General features: G+C 38.5%; 1 protein-coding gene across 1 annotated transcript in view; it reads left to right on the top strand.

Moving 5' to 3' along the window:
* The window catches only part of SEMA3C (semaphorin 3C), a 123669-nt gene that overhangs the window by 80720 nt on the left and 18093 nt on the right, over positions 1-24856 (top strand). The window contains exons 7-12 of the mRNA XM_074903416.1: positions 2159-2278; positions 4173-4315; positions 6259-6373; positions 8487-8556; positions 12291-12435; positions 17313-17535. Coding sequence (XP_074759517.1) covers positions 2159-2278; positions 4173-4315; positions 6259-6373; positions 8487-8556; positions 12291-12435; positions 17313-17535 — 816 coding nt within the window. The remainder of the gene's footprint in view (positions 1-2158; positions 2279-4172; positions 4316-6258; positions 6374-8486; positions 8557-12290; positions 12436-17312; positions 17536-24856) is intronic.

The raw sequence follows: 24856 nt of genomic DNA, 5'->3' as shown, positions 1-24856 counted from the left end.
CCAGTCACTTCAAAGCCATTAAGCTTGAATAAATCTAGCCTCAATATCCATGACGGAAAAGGGTATATTTTGTAAGTCACAGCTCAAGTTATAATGAGGGGGCCAAGCCCATGTAATGGATTCTCCCTTGACCATTCTTCTGCAGGAGAATTCCTTCCCCTTGCTTCAGAAGATGAGAAATAGTGACAGACTGGCTAACTCATCCACAACAGAAGAACCTTTTTTAAATATAGATGCAATTTCTTGACATTTTTGGGCATCATTGGCCTAGAATACAACAGGAAAGCTGATTCACCCTTCAGAGGAAAGTGATGCTATAAAAAAAATTTGAACATGATACTGTTTGCCATTGTACGAAGACACTTTTGCATCAAAGCAATGAAAAATGTGCTTTGAAGAAGCTTGGCATAACTAATGTGCAGGATGTATGTCTCTCTCCCCACTAGGACTCTAAGATATTTATAAAAGCAGACATACCTCATCAACTCAGTAATTCCCCCCAGTAACAAAGAGAAGTGGTGTGAACTAGTTGTGCTCTGCAGACCAAGTGCTGTGCGGAATTTAAGAATTTAACCAAAAGGAAGTGGAGCTGACAGATATCATCTAATACATGATTAGCAAGCAGACACTAGGAATGCTTAAGACATAACTAATAGGCTTGATATGTAATAGGATTAAAATTACATAGTGTAGTACTGTTGTTAACATGTGTGCATGTGTGTATATGCATAGCACATAACATTTGGTGAGAACCATAAGCCTGATTTCTTTCAGCCAATTTATTCATAATGAAGCTGTGATGGATTGAGACAATGAGGCAAATATACAAAATTAGTTATGAATCAGCATAGATCTAACATCATTCTGTCAATACATGCTCAGGAAGTAAAGGATTCACAAACATGGAGCGAATGCATTGTTTAAATCCCCTATGTATGAATCTTGTCATCACTGGGAGAGATGAGAGCAGAAGAGTGACTGCTGGCTGCTCTGCAGGGGTTTGGTTCAGTCTCTAGCCAGCAGCAGAAAAATAAAATCTCCAGTTTTAATTCTCTTATGAGCCAGTAGTCTTCCATGTTGATGTGCGCGCACACACACACACACAGAGCAGAGAGCATAAAAATAGCCTCAAGCGCTTCTGAACCTGTGACTCTTGCCAGCTTGACCACACTCTCTGGGTAGTCCAGGAATTCAGACAAAAACATCAATCAAAGGACCCAGCTGTACTGGAATGTGTTCAGCCACCACTCCCACTCTGAGAGTTTATTTTAGCTACTGTTTTCTACTCTGGGGTTTCATTGTCATTAGTCAGTGGAAATTGCTTGGTTATTCACAGAGTAGAAAATGATAGTATATGTAATTAGAATTATAATTATATATACATATATTTATGCACACGCATGGACTCACACAAACACAAATATACGTCCTGACAGATGGACTGAGTTTTCAGCCCTGCACAGGGAGCAGAAGTTCATAGTTCTGTTAATGTAAGATTTGCGTGTCTAATTCTGTTCAAGCATAATGACCCTATACTTAGAATCAAGTACATAAAAGGGGACAATTGTTGCTCCATATTGCTCTGCATAAAGTTCAATAATATGATTGTCTGGCCTCTGCAATACTGAAGTCAGCTTGAGGCTGCCTGGGGCAGCCTTGACAATACTGTTGGTAAAAATTGGCACCGATCCATTGACTTCAATAGATGTTGTGCCAATTTACACCAGCAATAAATTCAGCCCAGTCATTTTGTCTACTCCCATAACAAAAAAAGCTTTGTGAAGTACGTACTTAAAAAATTGAATGTGATTCTTTCTGATAGCACTAGCCTGATTTTCTCGTGATCCTTACCAGTGAAAGTTGAGCAACTAAGTTTTGTATCAGAGAAAGGTTCACCACATATGTAGTTCTGCTGTTACATTTAATTATGCAGTTCCCTAAAGTCTTTAAGAAAAATCTGATTATTTTTGTGCATTCTGGGTTGTGTCTTTGTAAATCAGAGGGAAATCCCATTCCCATGACCTAGTATTCATCTGTATAGAGTCCTGTGTAAATACAGAGGTGACGAGTTTAAAATAAAAATAGATCAATAAATACGGATTTCCCAAAAGCCGTAACAATGCATTTGCTTTTTCTCCTCCATTTCAATTCTTTGCAGATGAAGAGCTTTTTTCAGGAATGTATATTGATTTCATGGGGACCGATGCGGCCATTTTTCGGAGTCTGACCAGAAGGAATGCTGTGCGAACCGATCAACACAACTCCAAGTGGCTGAGTGGTGAGATACCTTTGTTTTACCAGAGGTTTTAATGAGTTTCACAGAGATTCTGCTTTGTTTTGTTTAAAATAAAGAGCATGTCTTTTAAAGAGCTTTTCTCTGAATTTATATATAAAGTTGAACCATGAAGAAATGTGTGTAAATACATATTGTTGACAATTCACAGATGGAAAGGGTTCACTGCATAAGCCAACCTCTTAGGCCACCCCACCTGATGGCCTCTTTTGCATTAAGACTGAACCAAACTGTCCAAGGGAAAGTGCATGAAAACATTTCAAATGGCAACTGGTCAGACAGACTGACTTCTAGGGAAGTGCCTTCTCCACCTCTAATGCATCAGACATTGCCTTAAATTAGAGTGCTTGATTCTAGGGCTTTTTCTAATGAATTACTAACTTTAGTTAATTCAGTCTGATCCACCTCTACGGAATACCGCTTGCAGAAGAGAGTACCATTATCAGAGAAGTCGTTGTCAATTATTGCCATTTATAATATTTCAGCGGTAAGAAACTGATTACTGAAACACAGTAAGAAAACTAATTTGAGTACAAACATTTAACTCTTGGCTTCACTGAAATCAATGTGAAGATTCTCCCTGACTTTCTGATAAGAAGACTCCTTCCAGTTAAACTACTCTGAATTGAAATGGTGGCCAACCCTCTCAGCAGAGATAGATGTCAAAGGTTATAGAGCAGCTAATGTAGCAGTTCCAAATTTAAAAAGCCTTCAGGTATACTGAAGTTACTGTATTTTTCTCTCAACTACTTTTAGGGTCACTCTTGTTATTCCTGTGTGGCTGTGACTACAGTGAAATCACAGGATTGCAATCAGTATAGATTCATTTCACTAAAACTGGGAAACTATATCTGCTTTCTGAATTTTTCATCTGTTTGCTCTACATTCTTACACTTATCTGAACCCCCTGAAGTTGCACCCTAAAGTGAATTAGGGAAAAAGAACCATTAAAATGCCTAACTTCTGGAAAATTTACTTGTTATATATGCTCAGAACAGGTACTTGACAAGTACAGATTATTTCCATGTTTTTTAGAGCTAGATTCATAACACTTGTTATATTAATTGAGAATGGGCTCATATGAGTAGAGAAATACTGCAGTCTAAAGTGAGTTTTCTGTCAGACATTTGTATCAGGTTGTTTCATGATTTATACTGGATTTCAGCCTATCAAGCAATCTTGTATGATCATTGAAAAGATAGAACCTTCATGCAGGAAGAGCATCTGCTTCTTCCTTCAGACAAAGGAGAAGGTCTTCTGAGGACTCCTCTACTGTCCATTATATGTTTGCTCTTAAGAATATAAATTATTTTGCTCTCTCACTAGTGCTCCTTTGCATTGCTTTGTATGTACACTTGACTATATTTATCAACCTCTGATATGAACTCAAACGCTGTTCAAGCATTTGTGTACTCTGCTTTCCTTTTCCGTGTTTCATGAGTTATTTTCCTGTCTTATTTATGCACCTTATTGTTCTTTTCCTAATGAGTCTTTCAATAACTTACTTTCACATTTTTCCTCAATGAGTCTTTCCTTAAGTGCCCCTGATAACACACTGATTCTTCCCTCCTCTTCCTCAAAGTCTTTGAATCTCTGGAGTAATGTAATACTACTACTTCTTCATTTGCATCACTTTTATAGAAATCTGCTGTGGGATAAAACGTGAGGATGCAGAAACTTAAGGCTGCCAGCAAGAAGGCATTTACCTGGCTGGTGATATCTGATATATACAGACATGAGACTCGAGCATAGAGCTTAACCTGCTACAGCAGTACCTCTGTAGAGCGTTTCTTGAAGCAGTCAGTAACTGTCAAATAATTAATTGCTTATACTGATACATCCTTTGGTTTCATCTTTTTGGTATACTGTTTCATTTCAGAGCCTATTTTTGTGGATGCTCATGTTATCCCAGATGGCACTGACCCCAATGATGCCAAAATCTACTTCTTCTTCAAAGAGAGACTCACAGACAACAGCGGCAGCACCAAGCAAATTCATTCCATGATTGCAAGAATATGCCCAGTAAGAACTATTTTGTTTGTCGTGTTGTTGGGGCAAGCTGCTAGTGTGACATGATAAACTAAAAGACTAAATGATTGAAAAGCCTTTGATTTATATTTGAAACAACTTTCCTGTTTCAGTTTCCACATTTATAATTAAGAAGAGCTGTTACTGAACACACAGCTAGGGTCTGAACATGTTTTGTGTATCTGGCTGCATTTATAATGATATGGACAGTTAGAGATTCAGGGGGTTGTGTATTTGTCTGACTGAGTCAGAATAGTTACCAGTGTTGAATTTCCAAACTTGCTGTCCTTTGTACAAATGAGGTACATACTTTGCTTAGAAAAACTGAATTATAAGACAGTGAAGCTTTTAAATGGGTTGATTTAACTTTCAATTATCATTTTCATTTTTACCATATCTGGCCTTTCTGAGTTCTTGCATTGATGTATGTGTGAGACTAACTTTAAAAATATGCACAGCAAAATTAAATTTAGGAGTTACGGCTAACTCTGTGAAGTAATTAAATTACAATCACAGCGCTCCTCATTGTCTCTAATTCCTTTATTGTATCAGTAATCAAGTATAGATAAAAAATGATTGAAGCAGCTATTAATATCTCTTGTGAAATTGATTTTTTAAATGAGAAAAAAATTGTAAATGCACAAGTACTCTTACCCTTTTCATTCCTGCTTTTGGAAGGACTCAGGAAGATAATTATGATCTTTTGTGTATTCTCTGTCTTTAATCTGGGTCTTCTTTAAAATTTTGTGCTTTGTGCTGTTGTTGTGCTTGGGTGTGAGGGCGTGTTTGGTATTGTGTTAAACTCCTTCTCCAGCGATATGACGCACCATGTGATCTTTTTTATAATATCCATTTTCTATATTTTTGTGAGGGTGCCCAAAGGCCTTTTTGGGTATTTTGCAAGAAGACATTTCACACAGTTATAGCTGTATTTGTTATTGTTACTGTTATAATGAAGCCCAGATGATTTCTGAAAGGCCTCAGCCTGTTTAGACTTACACTGAAGTCAGTGGCAGAATCCCAAAGCCAATGAAAATAAATCTGAGCCGGTCATATTTGTATACTTGTATACCATCTTTTTCACACATATATCAACACCTTTGAGACTGGCCAGATATATTAGTACAATGGTGCCAAGAAAGACCGACCCAAAAGAGCCCTTATGGGTCACCCAAGAAGTCAGATTACCAGCTCCAGGAGCACCAGTGAAACGTGCATAGCATTGAATCAAAATCCTGTTTGCCTAGCTTCTACATGTCTTTTTTTACTTTCCTTGGGTAGCATTGTGCTATGCAGTTTGGAAGATACTGCTCTTATCTAAGGTGTTCACCAGCAGTATGAGGCAGGAGCTATCACCTCTGTGCTGCACCATCTGGTTTAGCAGTTTCAGTTTCCACCTTGCACTGGAGAGAGATGGGAAGGTCTTTGAGTGAGCCGTGTCCAAGCCAGCTCTGGCCCAAGTTAGCAGGACTTTCACAGTGCATAACTGGCTTGACCTGTCCTAGCCATCATTTCTGAATTTAGTTCAGAGCGTCCACCTCATGGCTTGCTAGGTCAGATACATCTATACTGATGTCAGGACTAGAAGAGGCATCCCTCCATAGAACTATTAGACTTTTTGGAGATAGCATGGACTTTTCCACACTAGGTGTCAGTGAGTGATACAGACCTCTACCGTCCTTTCCAATCATACCTACACACACTGCTGCTGTACAAAATCTACTGTACAACCCTCCCAAGCCTGCTGGCCTGGCACAGAGAGTCTGCTCAGAAAACTAGTTCTTGTTTTTCCTGTATCTGAAGTGTTTAGAAGAGGGGATTTGGTTTAGGCCTAATTTTTATATTGAATTTACGAGCATAATTGTCTATATGGAAAGCCCAGTATGTTAGCTGTGTTGTTTGTTTTTTTTTTTTCTGAAAATAATACTCCTTTTCAGAATGACACAGGTGGCCAGCGTAGTCTCGTGAACAAGTGGACAACATTCTTGAAAGCAAGACTTGTGTGCTCAGTAATGGATGAAGATGGAACAGAAACGTACTTTGATGAATTAGGTATGGACAAAAAAAAAAATCCCTTAAAAGATTTATCTAAATCTTGCACCCTGTGCATATTTAATTATTGATGTTCATACAGCTCCTTAGTCAAGTTATTGACAGTGAAATCTTGGCTCTGTAGAAATTCATGACAAAATTCCACTTGCACTTTTATGACAGGAAATGAAAAAATTCTTCATAAATCTCTCTGGGTAATTATCATTATCTTTGAAGTAAAGGTAATTAATCTTGACTATGCAAAGGAATTATATATGTAAAGAACTGATACTTGGAAGGGAACATGTAAGTGAAGTGTATTGTTATTTTGGTCCTAGTTAGGATTATGACAGAGGTTTTTTAATGTACATCTCTCTGAAACTGTTTCTTATACTGCTGTGTAATGTACAGCTTTTCTGCAGTACTTTTGATCACTGGATAAAGACCTCAACTTGATAGATCAAGATAATACTAATAAATCCTGTTACTAGCACCAGCAGTACTACTATAAATAAATATATTTTCTCAAGATTCATTCAGGCACTTAGATTTTTAGTTCAACATGTGAAACACTGAAAATATTGAATGAATAATCTATACAGCAATCACCAAAGATTTCCTTTTGTTAAGAAATTAACAGATGCGTATCGTGTTACTTAAGTGCCAAATTCTATGTTGTCCACAGCTGTGATGTACAAAATCATAGTTCTAAATTCAGATATTGGAAGATTTTGTAGGTATATTAGTATAAATATAAATACATATATAGATATAAATATAACTAATAGAAATAGCTAATGGGCCCCACACTGGGGCTGCATCTGATTCTGACATTCTTTCCTTTGTAATCCCTTTCTGTTTTCTGTGTCATTATTCCTGATTCTCATAGTAAATGAGGTTTGGAGTGGTTTTGACTTTGTGTCTTTGCAATGGTTTGGTGTACTTGCTTTGGGTCAAGGTTTTGATGGAACCTGACCAGCCTAGGAGCAGATCCTAACTTACTGTTACTCAGAACATGCAAGGTGCTTGGAGGACTGACTCTCAGAAGTTCCCAGTGGCTCTTAGCACTGCCATAGCAACTCATCTTTCAAAACTGTGATTTACCAGCCCAATCCTTTTCAACAAAGCAGTAGGATAACTGCTTTTAGTTTTCTCCATGACAGAATGTAGGTCCATACAGAACAGGAGACTGTTCTCAGCCTGGGCTCCCAGCACAATCCTCTAGGAAAGAGGAAGAATACAGCTACAGCTGGAAATGCAGAAAACTGGGAGAGAGCAAGCACATGCTTCTGCTTTAATATATAATGCAGAAGAGAATAACACTTCCAGCTCTGCATGGTGAAGTCTTTTGCTTCTGAAATATTTATAATAATATTTAAAAAATTCAGAGGGTTAAATGAAGGAGCCACATAAATTAATGGAAAGCTAAAGAATGCATTCTACAATAAAAAGCTCAATTCAGTCTTTTTTTTCTGTTGTAAAATAGGTTTAAGAGGTAGTTTGATTATAGTTATTTAAAACATTGTAAAAAGAAACTGTCAGAGATTAAAGTAAATTTCACTGCAGTGTAAAAACATCAAGAGATCAGAGGTAGCAGCGAGTTCAGTGAGTAGGTACAGTTTTGCATAGTGCAGCCAATAAGTCCCCTGCACGTGTCTCCGTGTCCTCACTGCAAAGCTGAGTCATTCATATCATGTTGAAAATGAGCTAGTGAGGGCATCTAGAATGAATACTGGATGATAAAACGCCTAATTGTCCTGCTTTGATTACAACCATCTATGGCAACTCTTTATCTTTGACCTACTGAAACTTAAATGTTTGCCTGCTGTGGAACAACTTGCTGAGACAAGATCCAGCTGAGAGAAAGGTGTGATATGGATCCTAACCATATTTGAAAATCTTTGCCTTCTGTCTTCATAAGGCTAGATGGCATGGAATTAATTTCCAAATCTGTTTCTGAATGTTCAAATGCTAGATTTATGCATATGGTCCATTCATACAGTAAGTCTGCTTTTTTCCCATTCAAGTCTGAGACAAAACTACTGTTAACTGCACAGGAATAAGGACATAAATTAAACTGAAAAATAAATTTTTTATTATTATTCAAGACATTTTTTCTTTTTCTTTCTTACAGAGGATGTGTTTCTTTTAGAGACAGATAACCCCAGAACAACTCTTGTGTATGGAATTTTTACAACATCAAGGTAAACAAGGAGATTTGATAAAAATTACCTTTCTGAACTACCCAGTTTTCTATATGAAAACTGGAAGTTATGCTTTGTGGTCACGGCTGTTCCATGCAATTTTGTATGTCTGCTGTGCCATGTCTGCATGCAGGAGTAACAGTATCCTTCCTGTTGGTATCCATGTCAGAGCTTTGCTGCTTGGAGCAAACTGCTCCCTGATACACTGTCAGCTGGCACTGGGAAAACATTTCCATGGAGGGCCATTTGTTACTCTTCAGCAGCAGAAAGCTAAATGACTTCAATGCAGTGAACTCATGTGGCATCTGAGAGCACTTTACACTTCCTGGAGGTCATCCAGCACCCTGAAGGATCAAACTGGGAATTCTTCGGTGAATTCATACAAATCATTTCCAGTCTCTCATCTGGCAGATGATCGCACAAATGGCAAATAACCCACGTCGGCTTCAGCTGGCTACAAAAAGACAAACTTAAATAGCATTTGATCACCTCCTTGCAGCCTTAAGCTTCCTATAATCAGTCAGTAGTGTTCACTTACTGTCCAGTTCAGAAAGCAAAGACAGACCGACAGGTGGACCAACAGATTCTGCCATAGCTACCTTTACTTTTTTCACTTCTCTCTTGCCCTCACCACATAGTGGTAGTATACAGAGTAATAACAGTTAATGCTCACTGATTTCTGATATGCTATCCTATCTTATTTAGTTGTTACTTACCTTCAAAGAAGTTTTTGTCTTATTTTATATATTTCATTTATTTGATCAAATTAGAAAATTATTTAACTTATTACTAATAATTGCTTTAATGGAAATTTCTAGTAAAAAAATCCTTGCATGAAAAAAGATTTTTTCCTGATATACTTTTCTATCTTTTTTCATGTGGATCCAGGGATCTTCTTTCTCAAATATGTGAATCAGCCAGGAAAATATGATTTTATGATATTCAATTGGGAAAGAAAGAATCACATAGCTTGTAAACATCTGGTGCTCTCTACATTTTATGATTCCTACTGCACAGAAAGAGAAAACGCTGAGGTTATGTTTAGCAGTAAAACCACACTTATGATTAGGTTGGGGATGCAACATGCCTGAACTGGAAACACTTTTACCTAATTCTCCTGGTATTCCTGCAGTGGAAATGAGGTTTGAATCACAGGACCATATAAGGTGACAACAAAGAGAAAACTTCATTTTTTCCTGGCTCATAAGATGCTTTCTCTCTCTGTTGAAGTTTTTACACTTAAGCATTTCTGTTATCATGAACAACATGGTCTATGCTTTCTTTCTCTTTGATCAACTACAGATTGAATGTGTTACCTAGTTAATATACTGCAACCATAAGGATTTTTACTCCTAAGCAGTTTCTTCACCTCTGTAGACTTCCAGTTTGTAACAGGAGCAAGAGTGAAACATCCCAGAAAATAATAACTATTAGTATTTGTATCTAAACCATACAGAGGGAAACCAAGTAATATTGACATAAATTATTTTAGTGGCATAATCTGCTGTAAATCTAAGATCAAACATCTGGAAAGACTAAATACATTTCATAAAAACTATTAATACCTACTAGATTTTCCACAAATACCATAATCCATATAAAAGTTCCTACTACTAATCCATATATAGCTGAGAGCAATGTGATTTGCACTTTCCTTGTTTAGACTCTATGTGTAATTCTTTTTTTTTTTTTTCTGGACTGCTATTATTCTTATTCAATTGAAAACATTACTTGGATTATCTTCATCCTACAGTTAACATCAGGCAGATTTTAGACTGTCTGAATTTTCTGCTTTGTTAGTAGAGTAGAAGGAGTTAATTCACTGCAGTCAGCCTTAGCATCACTCTGGAAATCATTCCCCTAGTGCCCTTCATCATCACAGGGTGATGGAGGCCACTCAGGTCTTGTGTTATCTGAGACTGTCTGAGACTCTTGCTGAACCCAGAGTGGTGGAAAAAACATGCCCTTCTCATAGGTGACCCCCTGGGTTCTCCTCAGGAAGCATCAAACTGCTTGCAGCTTGGATGGACACACGCTTTGCTGGGTAAAAAACTGTCTGGATGTTCGGGCCCAAAGGGTTGTGGTGAACGGAGTTAAATCCAGTTGGCGGCCGGTCACGAGTGGTGTCCCCCAGGGCTCGGTGTTGGGGCCACTCCTGTTTAACATCTTTATTGATGATCCAGACGAGGGGATCGAGTGCACCCTCAGTCAGTTTGCAGATGACACCCAGTTGGGTGGGAGTGTTTATCTGCTCGAGGGTAGGGAGGCTCTGCAGAGAGACCTGGACAGGCTGGAGCCATGGGCTGAGGCCAACTGGAGGAGTTTCAATAAGGGCAAATGCCGGGGGCTGCCCTTGGGCCACAACAACCCCCAGCAGCGCTTCAGGCTTGGGGAGGAGTGGCTGGAGAGCTGCCAGTCAGAGAGGGACCTGGGGGGGTTGATTGACAGCCGGCTGAACAGGAGCCAGCAGTGTGCCCAGGTGGCCAAGAAGGCCAATGGCATCCTGGCTTGTGTCAGCAATAGCGTGGCCAGCAGGGACAGGGAAGGGATCTGACCCCTGTGCTCGGCACTGGTGAGGCCGCCCCTCGATTCCTGTGTTCAGTTTTGGGCCCCTCACTACAAAAAGGACATTGAATGACTCAAGCATGTCCAGAGAAGGGCAACAGCTGGTGCAGGGTCTGGAGCACAGGTCGTACGAGGAGCGGCTGAGGAACTTGGGGGGGTTTAGTCTGGAGAAGAGGAGGCTGAGGGGAGACCTCATCGCCCTCTACAGCTCCCTGAAAGGAGGGTGCAGAGAGCTGGGGATGAGTCTCTTTAACTAAGTACGATAACCAAATGATAAACAAGAGGTAGTGGCCTCAAGTTGCACCAGGGAAGGTTTAGACTGGATATTAGGAAGCATTTCTTTCCAGAAGGGGTTGTTAGGTATTGGAATGGGCTGTCCAGGGAGGTGGTGGAGTCCCCATCCCTGGAGGTGTTTAAGAGTTGGGTCGACACAGCGCTGAGGGATCTGGTGTAGTTGGGAACTGTCAGTGTTAGGTTAATGGTTGGACTGGATGATCTTCAAGGTCTTTTCCAACCTAGATAATTCTGTGATTCTGTTAAACTTCAACACTCTTGAAGGGGTCTTTGTTGACCAGTTTTGTGGGTGGATTTGAGGACTGTATAGGATTAATCCCTTTACAGACCCAACCTGTCCCCATTTTGCTTAGAAAAGCTGGCAACTGATTGTAATAATCTAACCAACTGTAATTGCACTGGATGTTTTGATTAATATTTTAGCCATGTATTTTAGGACACTCATGGAGGTCTTGTGGTTAATATACTGGTAGGGAGTTCTGGAAACCTGTGCTGAGCTTGGCAGTACAAAGTTTATAAAAATCTTGTCTCACTGAAGTCAGCAAAATTTTTGCCATCGATTTAACTGGGGCCAGATTATATTTCTTTTATATTCAACATAAGGAAATTTTCTTATTCCGTTGGTAGGGTAGTACCTTCCCCCCTTTTTTTTCAGTTCATTATTCAAAAATTTGCTAGGGCTTAAGGAGTAACTGTGTACATTGGGAAGTTAGATTAGCTGATTTTTAGTGTATCAAATCTATGCTATAGAAGCATTAAATTGTATTAAATATATCATTTTAGAGGTATCTTTCATCACTGAACTATGCAAAATGATGGAAAAGCTATACAAAGGTGATAGATTGCAATACTAACTTTTCCCTACTGTCTCACAGTTCCATATTTAAAGGCTCAGCTGTGTGTGTGTATCATTTATCTGACATCCAGACCGTGTTCAACGGGCCATTTGCACACAAGGAGGGCCCAAACCACCAGCTGATTCCATATCAGGGCAGAATTCCGTACCCACGACCTGGCACCGTAAGTACGAAGATGTTTATGCGGGCTTGCCAATTACTTGTCTTTGTTTAATATATAAATAAATATTATTTATTTCAGGAGATTGGACTATATGTGACTATGACACTTAGTTACAGTTCAGAACAATTTTATTTGCTGCTCAGCTTGCCATACAAATCACATAGTACCTGGAAATCTTGGTAGAAAGAATAAAAAGTCATGCAAAATGTTAGTCGCTCTTTCTGCTGAAAAGGTGGTTAGAATTATTTCATTAGATGACAGTCATCTTGTTTACATGTACATTAACTTCTTGTGTGTATGTTTGAGCAAAAGATAGCTAAATAAATAAGCAAAGACAGCATTGTGAATGTGTTCTACACTCTTAATCCAAACATCTGCAATTTTGTCTTCAGTCTGTATGAATTTTCCATAGTTCTCTAAGGTTTTGGAGCTCTACTGGGATCCTTGGGAGATGCAATAGGAGAATGAGGCTTCTGGGACTTGTCATTTGACTAGGTCTAACACTGCCAGGTACTATTAGAAGAGAGACCTAGAAATAGATGATTTTTCATGCCAATCAGTTCATAGTAGTCTTCCTTGTTAATAATGCTTTTTAAATGCCTTGAAATTTTTTCAGAACTGTCTTTCATTGTATCAGGGGTAGTAATAATCTTCCAATACATTCTGTACACCATTAGAGCTAGCTCTGTTTCCAAGTTCTACAAAAAAGTGTCATTAAAGATTTAAACAAAATTATTTGGGTTTTTTTTCTTTTTACCTTTATGGTGTATAAAAATTGCTGTTGATGCACTTTTGTCTTTATTATTTACTTGTTTGCACTATTCTTAATTTAGATTTAGCAGAACTATGACGTCTAATATTTCCAGCTTTAATGAAGAATGTATTAACTTACTCTAGAACCTTCTCCAAATCCATATTTGCTAAATGAAGTATGGTAGTGTGGACTTCTTTGACTCCTATGAAGTCTTACAATTTCTTAAGTATCAGAATTAAATAAGTATGCACAGAATCATAAATCATTTTTCAACCATGTAGTTATATTTTTTTTTTTTAGATGAACACTTTGTTGTTTTTCCATTTATCGCAGGAAATTAAATTTTATTTTAATTTTGCAAGGCACTGCAAGAACCTTTAACCATATCACCGTTTCATTCGTATTCAGCTTTGTGCTGTATATCTTGTTCCTTCTATCTCTCTCTCGTACACTAACACTCGGATACATGGAATAGCACTCTTGTTCACACAATTCTTCATGACATTTTAGTGCAGTTATTACTGGCTATAAGATTTAGGACTTTATGTTCCCAGATCTCTAGAATTAGCTAATCAATACATGGTATTCCACTAAAGTCTAATGCTAGCATTATTATTCCTTAGTGATTAATTCATACAGCTCTAATATCATGAGTTCACTGAGTCTTTAAGATTAAACTTTACAAAAAAAAAGAAAATAAATGGCTCATTTAAACAGGAAGTTTCACACTCTTGTGATTAGTTATATTTCAGAGTTTCTTGCTGCTTCAGAATATTGTATTTGTGTTTCCTAAACCACTGCCATGTTATTCTTGGTTCGCCTCATGGAGGCTCATGAGGTATTCCAGATGGGCCTAAAGAAATTGGGCAGCACAATGGAAAGGGAAAAAACCAAATCAGATTTGGATTTAACATGGTGACAGAAACTATCTACTTTTTTCAGAAGGCCAGTGAGTTCTGAATTTGAAGATAAATTCTTAGATCATAGTCCAAACAAGAAGTAAAGCCAAAAGAGATTCTTTTAAGCTGATCATTGCTGTTTTTCTGAGCGCTGGCTTTTCTGTGCTTTGTCACAATTCAGCCACAACACAGAATCTTAAAGGTATATTTTCTAAGATGGGATTTGTTTGGCTTTGCTTTTAATTCACTGCCAAAACATTCCGCTTTTACATGCATCCCACAAACTCTAGTTTTCACTTATGTCAAAGTATCTGTAAAAATCAGAATATGGAGAGGGTGATTTTGCTGCACAGAATTTGTGTTCAAAGTGCTAATTTCAGATAGCCACACTTGTAGACTATGGGGAATGAGCCTCTTTCCTCTGGAACGCAGGTTTTTTGCAAGTTCTGGGATGCCTGACTAGGCAAGGATGCCTTTTTATATGACATGGAAAATCCTACTTTACAGTTGCCTAAAGAGGTATTCATACTAAACCTCTGGACAGAAATGAATGTTCATTGTGTCACAGTACATTGGATAAACAAGGAAAAGTCTTTGGTATAGCTTCAGTAGGATTAAATAAAGCAATACGTTCATTTGGCCATAATCAACCAACTGTTTGGCTGCCCTTCACTAAATACCAGTGGTTTCTCATTTCTCCACAAGCAAAACTTACTTATGGAAAAAGAAAGGAAAAGAAAAAAAAAAAACAAAAAACCAAAACCCAACATAATTGGCAGCTTGCTACTAAATTCAGTGATGTTTGAGGATAGTTTCCATTTTTCAGAGTTTACAGAAGTAGTTTTGGTACCTACAGTGTGTTGGGGAATATGCTGTAAATTAAAGAATTCTGTTTCTCTCTGCAATCTAACTGCATGGTGATCAACTGTGAACATAAGTATTGTGTAGCCAAGTCACTGAATGAGGTGTGAAGGATACACATTCAATCCCTCCAGGAAAAGAAGATCTTATATGGTTCTTCAGTAACATCTTTTGCTTGTCATTGGTTTATATGGGGGATAGGAAAAGAATTAATTGATTAAAGATGTTTTTTAAGGCTTTGCTCAGAACTATGACATAATGTAAGTTTTTAGGGTCATACTGGGGTGAACCATAGCACAAACATTTTTGCAGGAAGTCGCAGACAAAGGTCTTACGATCTCCAGTCAAGAATGGAAGGATAGAAAGTATTAGAGAAAGTCTTCATTTAACTGAGCTATGCAGGACAAAAAAGTTTAATTTGAACTGCTTGTGAAACAGAATCCCTCTGGAGAGGAACTGGGGTCTGGCAGATCACTACCAAGTAGAATAATCTTGCTAATAGCCCAGAAATTTATGAATACTGTTCTTTTTTCAGCATTTGTTGCTAATATTAGCAGATAGCTCCATACGTTTCCTGGAAGGCTGTGGATGGAATTACCACAGAGAGGAGGAGTAGAGCAAACAAGATAAGAATTCAGTTTTTGTGAGCAATCTTAGAGGGCTAGCGTGTAGTATCATTTCTATTGAAAAACAAACCAAAACCTCAGGATAAATAAGAGTCCAGAGAAGTCAGTTATCAAGCATGTCAGATGAGAAGAGACCCATATCAGAGCTGAGTTCTGGCTCTCCTTCCTGAAGGTAACTGCTGCCAGAGCAGCTTCTTTTACAGAATTTCTGTCAGAGCTGTTCTACTTTGTATAAGTAATTAAATCCTAATTGAGCCAGAAGATGATTCTAAAGCTTGGGATTAGGCTGTATTCCCCTCTCTACTTGGTTCTTGGTACTGCCCGATGAGTAGTTTATTAGTTGCACAAGATGGTACAGCTTTTAGCAGCAAGGGTAGAATGGGCACTCCTGCCCAGTGGTTAGAGGGATCCCCTGGGAGGTGAAGACAAGATCCTAACATCTGCTCACATCAGGTAGGTTGGACACATGACTCATATATCCCCAGTGAGTTTCCTAGTCTGTCAGAGTATGAATCATTTTATGTAATTTTAGCCATCTAAAAGCAGGGCATCTAGCCTGAATTACTGACTACAGAGGAAACCTAGGTGGCTAACTAAGAATAAATGCCTGACTTTGAGACAGTAGAAGTCAGGTGAGGTAAATCTCTCCCTAAGCTACTAGCTATTTTTGTGTCTGTGGTTTTGACCAGAAATTCCATTCTAGACTAAAGAATGGTCCTCATCAAAATAAACAAGTTTCCATGAAATGCTTCATATTGAACAAATCAACATTTTCCAATTGGAAAAATACTGTGTTGAAACATTTCTGAAATGCTCCAGTACTCCGAGGAGAGTTTCACATCTCAGAAATCTGGTAGGGGGGGATATGAAAGCTCTGAATCAGCAATAAGAAGTGAGGTAATGGTAGCTGAGAAAAAGAAAAGCAAATGAACATAGGTACATACAGAACTGTGTACCAGTTACTGACATAGCTCCTGATTTCTTCACACAGTCTGAGTTTCACTCTCGGTAAACACTTGAGTTTTCTAAGATTGCTTTTATTTCCTCATAAAGTTCAGAATGTCTCATGGCTGACTATTTGGATGGTTCTTCATTACACTTAAAGAAGCATCAGAATTATTCATGGATGTCTGCTATTTCTCAGGCACAGGGGAAAGTATAGACAAGATGTGAATGGTCAGTCTTCTCAGATATAAATGAGTTGTTATGGGACCCCCTCATCAACTCCATATTATTACTTTTTCCGATGAAGATGAGTCACAGGCCCTTTTACCATCGCATAATCAACATAATGACTAGTGGGATGTTGACCAAATTACAATTAAGTATCAGATATTACCTTTTGCCTTTGTACTGATTCTGTAGCAAACCAGCTGCAAAAGTTCAGTATCTTCCTATACCAGTCACTTGGATTAGTTTTTTTTTTCAACAGGCAGTTTGGAAGCATAAAGAATATGGAAATAGGGCCAGAAGGATGGATCTTTGCCATCAAGCTGGATTTTGAAAGTGCAAATACACATTTGTGTTTGCTCTATTAGAACTGACGGGAGTTCAAAGCATAGCTATTCAAGCACTTCATTCCCGTTACTGGAACATAATTACTATCCGTCAGAGTCTGAAGTGCTCTTTCGGGAACTATATGTCAACTATCTGTCAATATTTGTAAATGACTTGGAGATGAAAACTCTCTGAAAGATGGTAAGTATTGTTAAGCATTACTGTGCATGTTTCTTACAGTGTCCGGGAGGAGCCTTCACACCTAATATGCGGACAACCAAAGAGTTTCCAGACGATGTTGTGACCTTCATCAGGAATCACCCTTTGATGTTTAATCCCATTTACCCAATACACAAGAGGCCATTAATCATCCGGATAGGAGCCGACTATAAGTATACAAAGATTGCTGTGGATCGAGTGAATGCTGCTGATGGAAGATATCATGTCTTGTTTCTTGGAACAGGTAAGACAAACTTAGAAACAGTCGTTTTCCTCCACTGCATTATAATTTGCAATCAACTCCAACTTGCACGGTTTATAGCTTTCAGAAACGTTTGTTTAAATGTATTTTCTATCTACAAAAATGTCTATAGAAATCAATAATTCGTTATTTTTATTTTCTGTGTATTTCTGTGTTTACTATAGATGTTAATTATGTGCAAGACATACAATGTGTTGATGTGAATTTTGAGACAGAAATCAACACTACTCTATATTGTATTTGATCTAAATTATACTACTTTTCTTGCATATGGTTTGTCTGCAACATGATTCCACATTAGCATTTGATACTCTCTAACATGAGTAAAAATACTAAAATATAGATTTGTATTGTTTCAGATACTCTCATCATCATTATTTAATATATGCTGTGTAAGCTATTTCTGAGGAAAAACAATCTGATCAGGATGTTACAAAGGCAGAAATAAGAACACCAAAAAACAGGAAAAATATGGAAGTACTTAGCAGAGAAAAAGAAACAAATGGTTGGACTCCTAGTAGTAGTGGACACAGAGAATTTGATCCAAGTATCCTAAAATAATTTCTGTCTAACATAACCTACATTTTGTTTTTAGTTACATCAAATTTGAATCTGGTGTTATGCTTCTGAAGTCTGCAGGGAACAGGTCAAGGGATTCTCGTACTGATCAATTTTTATTTTTTAAAATACTCAGTTATGAATCACACTCTTCTGATTGAAGCAGACAAGCAGAACAGTGCTCTGTCTAGACCCTAGGATTCATTTGCATCTGAAACTCCTGCTGGCTTAACAGGACATTATAGGTTGATAGTCACAAAGGCTAATCTTTTTTACTACAGATGGTTTCAAGTAGAACAAAGGAAAAGAACTCCAGGAGAAGAAATATATCTCCAAACATCAGAAAATAATTACAGAGATGTCTTGCATTGCTTTTATGGTTCACATATTATTGGGGTCCTGGTTGTTTTCCGCTTGTAGAATAATCAGTCTGCCAGCAAACTCACATGGGGCTGGGAATAACCATCGTGTTATAATAAATTTAGTAAGCTGGTGCTAAAAAATCTCTCAAGAATGTCAGGCTTCTATAGGGCTAGGATTAAAAGGAACTCTCTTTACTCTTCTTAGAAAAATCTCCCCAGATATCAAAATCAGCAGGGCATCCTTGTGCCAAAGGAAGCCAACTGCATACTGTGCTGTATTAGCAGAAGTGGATCTAGCCAGCAGGTTGCTGGAAGGGATCCTTCCCTGTATTTGACTCCTCTCAGGAGTACTGTGTCCAGTTGTGGGTTCCCCAGTACAAGGAAAACATTGACCTAACAACGAGATCAGTTGAGGGACTGTAGCATGTGAGGTATGAGAAGAGGCTGGGAGAGAAGGAGTCCTTTCTGCTGAGGACAGCTGTTTAATCAGAGGGTACAACTGTCTAATGGGAAAAAACAGGTTTGGACTCTTCTCAAGGTGTCAGCGTGAGAGGGACTGGACAGAAATTGGAATATCAGACACTGCAATTAGATGTAAAGGAAAAGGTTTTCACCATCAGCATGATGAAACATTGAAACAAGGGCCCAGAGAGTTTGTGAATTCTCCATCTTCAGAGACCCAGAGGATTCAAAACCCAACCCAACACAGCCCTGAGCAACCTCTTCTAATTGGACCTGCTTTGAGTGTGGGACTTCTAGAGGCCCCTTCCAGGCTACAGCTTCTGTGGTTCAATGAAAGGAAATAGGAAAACAGAAATACTGATAGTTCAAGTTCTGGTGTCAAACCTGTCCCAGGTTACTGTACTGTGAATGCTTAGTGTGCTATAAGGTATAGTCAGGGTAGAAGAACCTCTGGGTAATGAATTACATGAGGAATGTCATCAGGTTTTGATCTGGGTATTTTTGTTTTCTTGGTTGGAAGTTGATAAATGAGTTTTAAGGTATTCTTGAAGATCTCTTTGATCCTACTTGCAGAGTCATTGGAAACTACCAAATTGAGCTAATTAGGAAAGGGCTTTCTTCTGAAGGTGGGTACACACACACACACCCCAAATGTAACCCCATTTTTTAGTTTAATTAATGCAGCCACAGTTCTTGACTTTGGGACCCTTAAGGGTAATTTTCCTCCATTCCTACAGAAGTGAAGAAAAGAGTCTTTGTACACTACTGTAGTAATATCCAAAGTATTAATAGATATTGTCCCTACTACTGTTGTACAACTCCACAAGAACACTTAGTAAAAGAGAAGGCTTGGTTTTCTATTAGCTTTATTCCTTTCCAAATCACTATGTTGAGCTGGAGTAATAGCTTGGTAGGCTAGTACAGATCATTCAAAGGAATATTTTATGCATTTTTTTTATATAGTGCTGCCATTGTTTTAAAATGCTCTATAAATATCTAATGTTAATTGGGGGAAAATTCTACTAAAGATTAGTGGATGAGAGTTTCCAACCAGTATAGGTTGTTAATGTGGCAGTGATATTTAATACTAGAAATTTATTGAAAATTTGAAATGTTCATGAAAATACAGTATTGATATTTATTGTTTTAGTAATTCTGCAAGAGATAAATACAGGTGATTTAATTTTATACTTTGATTAGCTTCTGACTGGTTTTAGGTGATCAGTGTGGCCTCACACATACACCTGTGATTCATTAAAAACATTAACATACCTCAGCTTGTTCTTATATTTTGTTAATCCTCTTCTGTGTATCAGCACAGGATCCACTGTGGATCAAATATGTAAACTGCAATTCTTGGTAATTTATATTCATTGCTTTATCTTCTGCATTACACTGGAGATGATGATCATTGTCTGCTTTCTAGTTAGTTGGAGGGGAGGTATTCTTCTTCCTGAATAGGGCACAGGACATTAATAGCTTCCAACATCTTCCTCAGAAGAAACTGGTGCAATGTAAGTTACTCAGTCCTTTTAAATAAAAGTGATCAAGTTTCAGCCACTGAGAGGAGAAACTTTTTCTTTATTCTCTGCTTTCTGTGAGACTCGGGAGGATTCGATAGAGATATTAACTGTCAAAAGGAATGCAGAGGGGATTTGCTTTGGTGTCAGTTCATCCTGGCAAATGCAAAAACCACATTGTGTGGGAGAATTTCATGTGATAATTTCCTTGGGAGCCTGGAGCCCCACAGCCAGAGACAATGGGACTTGACACCTGGTGACAATTACACTCAGCTCAGATGATGAGTTACTGCTGCTGAACTGAGATGTTGCCAGCCATGTCTGTCACTGTCAGTGACCTGTCTCATGCTTGAAATTGGAGTGTTTTATGTCTTGCCAGATGCAGAGCTCACAAAATGTTTAGCTTTTCCTCTCTTCTTCCTCTATAGCCTCAGTAATAAATCAGTTCCTGAATGCAAGTGAAGAATAACAGAAGTATGAAGGTCCAAGAACCCCAGTGGTTTTCACCGTGTAGCTGTGGCATGGGAGGGTATAGTCAAGTGTGTCATTTTTTCACATTGATGTGAGTGAAGCAAATGTAGTGTTTCCTTTGCGCATCCAGACAAAAGTGCTGAGCTCGCAGGGGCTGGTCCATGCCAAGAGTTAAAATGTTGCTTTTCTCCCTAGTTGCATACATAGCTAATGAAATAAATCCCAGGGACAGACATTGTTCTTGCAGCATTCCACCCACTTTTCAAATGATAACGATCTTCTGTTTTCCCCTATTCTTTTCAATGTGAAGACTCCCAAAACACTTAACAAAACTTGCTAGTTTTGTTAAGTCCACCCAAAGGGATCTTATCACCCCCCCTCTGAAAGGAGCTGATTTAGAGTAAGTCTCTAATGGCAGAAAGCAGTGCTACAAGTGAAGAGTGCTATATACTTTGTCTTCCCAAACAGAAACCTGAGGGATAATTTACCTGAACAGAATGTAATCACTCATTTGCATATTTGACAAGGGCGATGCTAATACTTTTTCCCTATGCAGTGAGTAATAATATATTCAGTTCAGCAAGCTGGGGTTAGAGCTCTGCTTGGATTATCCCATAGACCAGAACTCAGTCGTGATCAGCCTAGAGTTTTACTGTAATTACTTTACTCATTTCAGTTATATCTGAAGAATCCGAGCTTTCAGTATTTTCTGTTTATCCTTTGATAGATTGTTTTCCATCTGAGTTTTAAGAACAGCAGTAAAACAGCATGAGAACATTTTCTTGAGATTAATACTTATTTTTTAAGCATGCCACCTACTGCTTGCAGTATGAAAGCCTTTGGTCAAAGTACACGCAGATTGCACAACCGAAATATTATGCATGGGGTTTTTTATTGCTCTTGGTGTTATGAAAATGTTTAAATGTCTGGGTCAAACTTGGGTACATTAAACAGCCATGGGCACCAATAGGAATTTTTTTCAGCTCCTTGCTATTAAGATAGGATATGTTTTTGTGGAAAGAGATCTAAGTTACTGTCAGGAAAAGGCGCTTCAGACTTCAGTGTGGCTTATTCAGATGATTAATGTGGGCCACATGAATCTGACGTGGCATGAGGTTGATCAGTGTTTCTTATTATCTTTTCTTTTCTGATGCAACACTTGTTTTCAAAGTCTGGATGCAGTAAGTGCCTTCAGAGCATAAGGTTGTAATACTGGTTTTCATGGTGTTACATGATGGCTGTCTTTTTGGAAAAACTAACCCTTGCTGACAACAGTAGCCTCCAGTAATGCAATAGCCAAAATCATGTAACGAACTAGAGATTCTAATGGCGAGAGAGAATCTGGTCAGAAGAGCAAGCTTGCCTCCCATAGATTTGCTGGCTGCAGCTTTGTGACTGTGAGCTTGGGAAGATGATGTTGCACAACAGTGGCAGAACAGGCGGCTTGACAGAGTTTCCTTCTTCCTCTTGATCACAGTGCCTGAGTCATTCAAAACCTTTCCTTGACCAAGTCATCCAAAGTTTTTTCACAGCCTTTTAAGAAGATATGTAGATTAAGAGGGCATTTATCCACCTGTTTAATTTCCCCTGTTCAGTTTTTGTTCAAATAAGCTCACAGTGTGTCCCAAAAGTTTGACCAAGCTGGGGCTATGTGAAAGTTTTGCCCTCAAGTGTGAGCTCATTAAACATTTGTATTTGTCTTTTTGTTCTTTGATGAAGCTTGAATTTTACAAAGTTTCACAGTAATGCTATGGGCTGGAAAAAAATTACACCCATTTGACAGATGAGTGAACAGATGAGGTGAAAGCACAGAGATGCTAGGTGGCTGTGGTGGGAGCTCTGATTTAAAGTAGTCACCTAAGGACAGCAGAATATGGGGACCTGGCTCTCAGCCCTACTCCTAACCTGCCACTATCTCAGGGTGCTCTGCTGAGCCACAACATTTTCTCAAACAGAGAGAATTTAAGAATTCTGCAAACTCCTTCTTTTATCTTTGTGATATGATTTGATTGCATCAGTTTTAACTCAGATTAGAGACCAAAAATAATTAAACTGCCATTAGGCTGACAGGTATGACATGGAAAAAAGTTTTCAGAGGGTCTCCAGCAATATCAGACACATCAGGGAGGGGGATTACTGCAGGAAGCCTCTCTGTGAAACTCCTGTCAGAGTAGCAGTTGGTGTTCATTGTGGTCAATTTTTATGATATGGAAAGGTCAGGAGGTTTTTTGTTGTTCCATTTGTGCATGTGATGTGGCTCAAGAGTAGGTGAGTCCTGACTCTGAGCCTCACAGTACTGACAACTGCAGTGTTCACTTAGGGCCAAGGAAGGAAAAGCTAGTTGAAGTTCAGAGAACAAGATTTAAACTCAGACCTGCAGATTCGGCCAAACACTTGTGTGTTTGTCATTGCTGTTCATTAAGCTTTGCCTTTTCCATTGCCCATGGTCAGCCACACCAGGAATTATTATAATCAGGGATAGTCCAACTGGTTTCAGTGAAGCTTAGCTGATTAATACCAGCCCAGAATCATGTCCTGCATTTCAAGGAATATTTTTTCCTTATTATTATTATTAGTAGTAGTAATAGTAGTAGTTATTTATTTATTTATCTCTTCTTCTTCCTTCCTTGGACCACTTATTGTACAGCCTTCCTTCTCCATTTTCTTCCCACTCTGCATACTCTCTACACCAATTTTTAGCCTACAGGATGTTAGCACTCTCCTCCCTTGCTGTTCCCCGTTTCTCAGTCCTCTCAGAGGGAACACTGTCTTGCATGTCAAGCTGGGAGACCTGCAGTCATTCAAGCAGGCTTGAAACAGAAAAACTTTGAGTCACTCTTGTCCTCTTGCCATCAGCTTGAGGGAGATTTCTTCTTGTTTGTCCATCTGCCCTTGACTCAGACTGCTGGGCTAATGTGAGGCTGCAAACAGCTTCCAGTGAAAAGTGAGGGAAATGGTGAGCACGAATCTCCCTCTTCATGCATTCTAGTGGTGGATTGATATTCTGGAGACACAATGGCTTTTTCCATGATTATGTGAAATCATAACAATGTAGAACTGTTTTCAAGTGGATTTCTGGAAGTAACAAGTAAATGGCAAAGGAAACCATCCTGTTCACTTTGATGATTTTTACAGAACTAATTTATAATTTCATCCATTGTCCTAAACATGAAAAAATTTGACTTGTACTTGTTTGGTGATCTCTTATGCCTGGCTTACAACACAGAAGATTCTCTATTGTGAAATACACTAGGAAACAGCTCAGGCACCGCTACTTTGCATTTATCTCCTGCAGTGCACAGTGCTGCATCCTTTCCAACCTTCCTTCTAATCCAGGGAATTTAGTTTGCTGCCTTACCATTAAAGGAAATAAGCAAGTAAGATTTTCAACAAAACTCAGATGTACCGTAATCTTTCTGACGTGAACACATATAAGTGACTTGATCTGTCAGCTACTGTGCTTGTAGTGGAGACATCAGTACTACTGAGAAAGGAATAAGAAGTGGGTTTTGGGCACAAATATTTGCTTTTCATTTATTAAGGAAAAGGCCGAGCAACAGTAGAAAAAATATATTTAGAAGTGGTGGAGGGCTCTAGCTTATAAGCCATGTATTGTTGGACATATGTATTTATATTTATATGTATAGACTATTGGAATCCCTTGCTTTAAGTGATTTAATTAATAGATTTCTATTGCCTACTTCCCCTAGCATGAATATTTATTCTAAATGTAGTATTGTTTCCTTTGAAACGATGGAACGTTCCTTTCTGCAAGGATTTGTCCCTCACAGTACAATACTGAGTCAAAGCGAATGGTAAAATATTGAGTCAAAGGGAATGAATACCAAGGTAAACAGTCCTTAACTCTGTGTATTTTGCTGGGGTGTGACAAAAAGGTAGATAGGAACCTACTTTTCAAATAGGAAAGGT

This window comes from Athene noctua, chromosome 3 (assembly GCF_965140245.1).
Source record: "Athene noctua chromosome 3, bAthNoc1.hap1.1, whole genome shotgun sequence".
Classification (NCBI taxonomy): domain Eukaryota; kingdom Metazoa; phylum Chordata; class Aves; order Strigiformes; family Strigidae; genus Athene; species Athene noctua.
The sequence above is the reverse complement of the archived record's forward strand: the minus strand, read 5'-3'. Positions and strand labels throughout refer to the sequence as shown.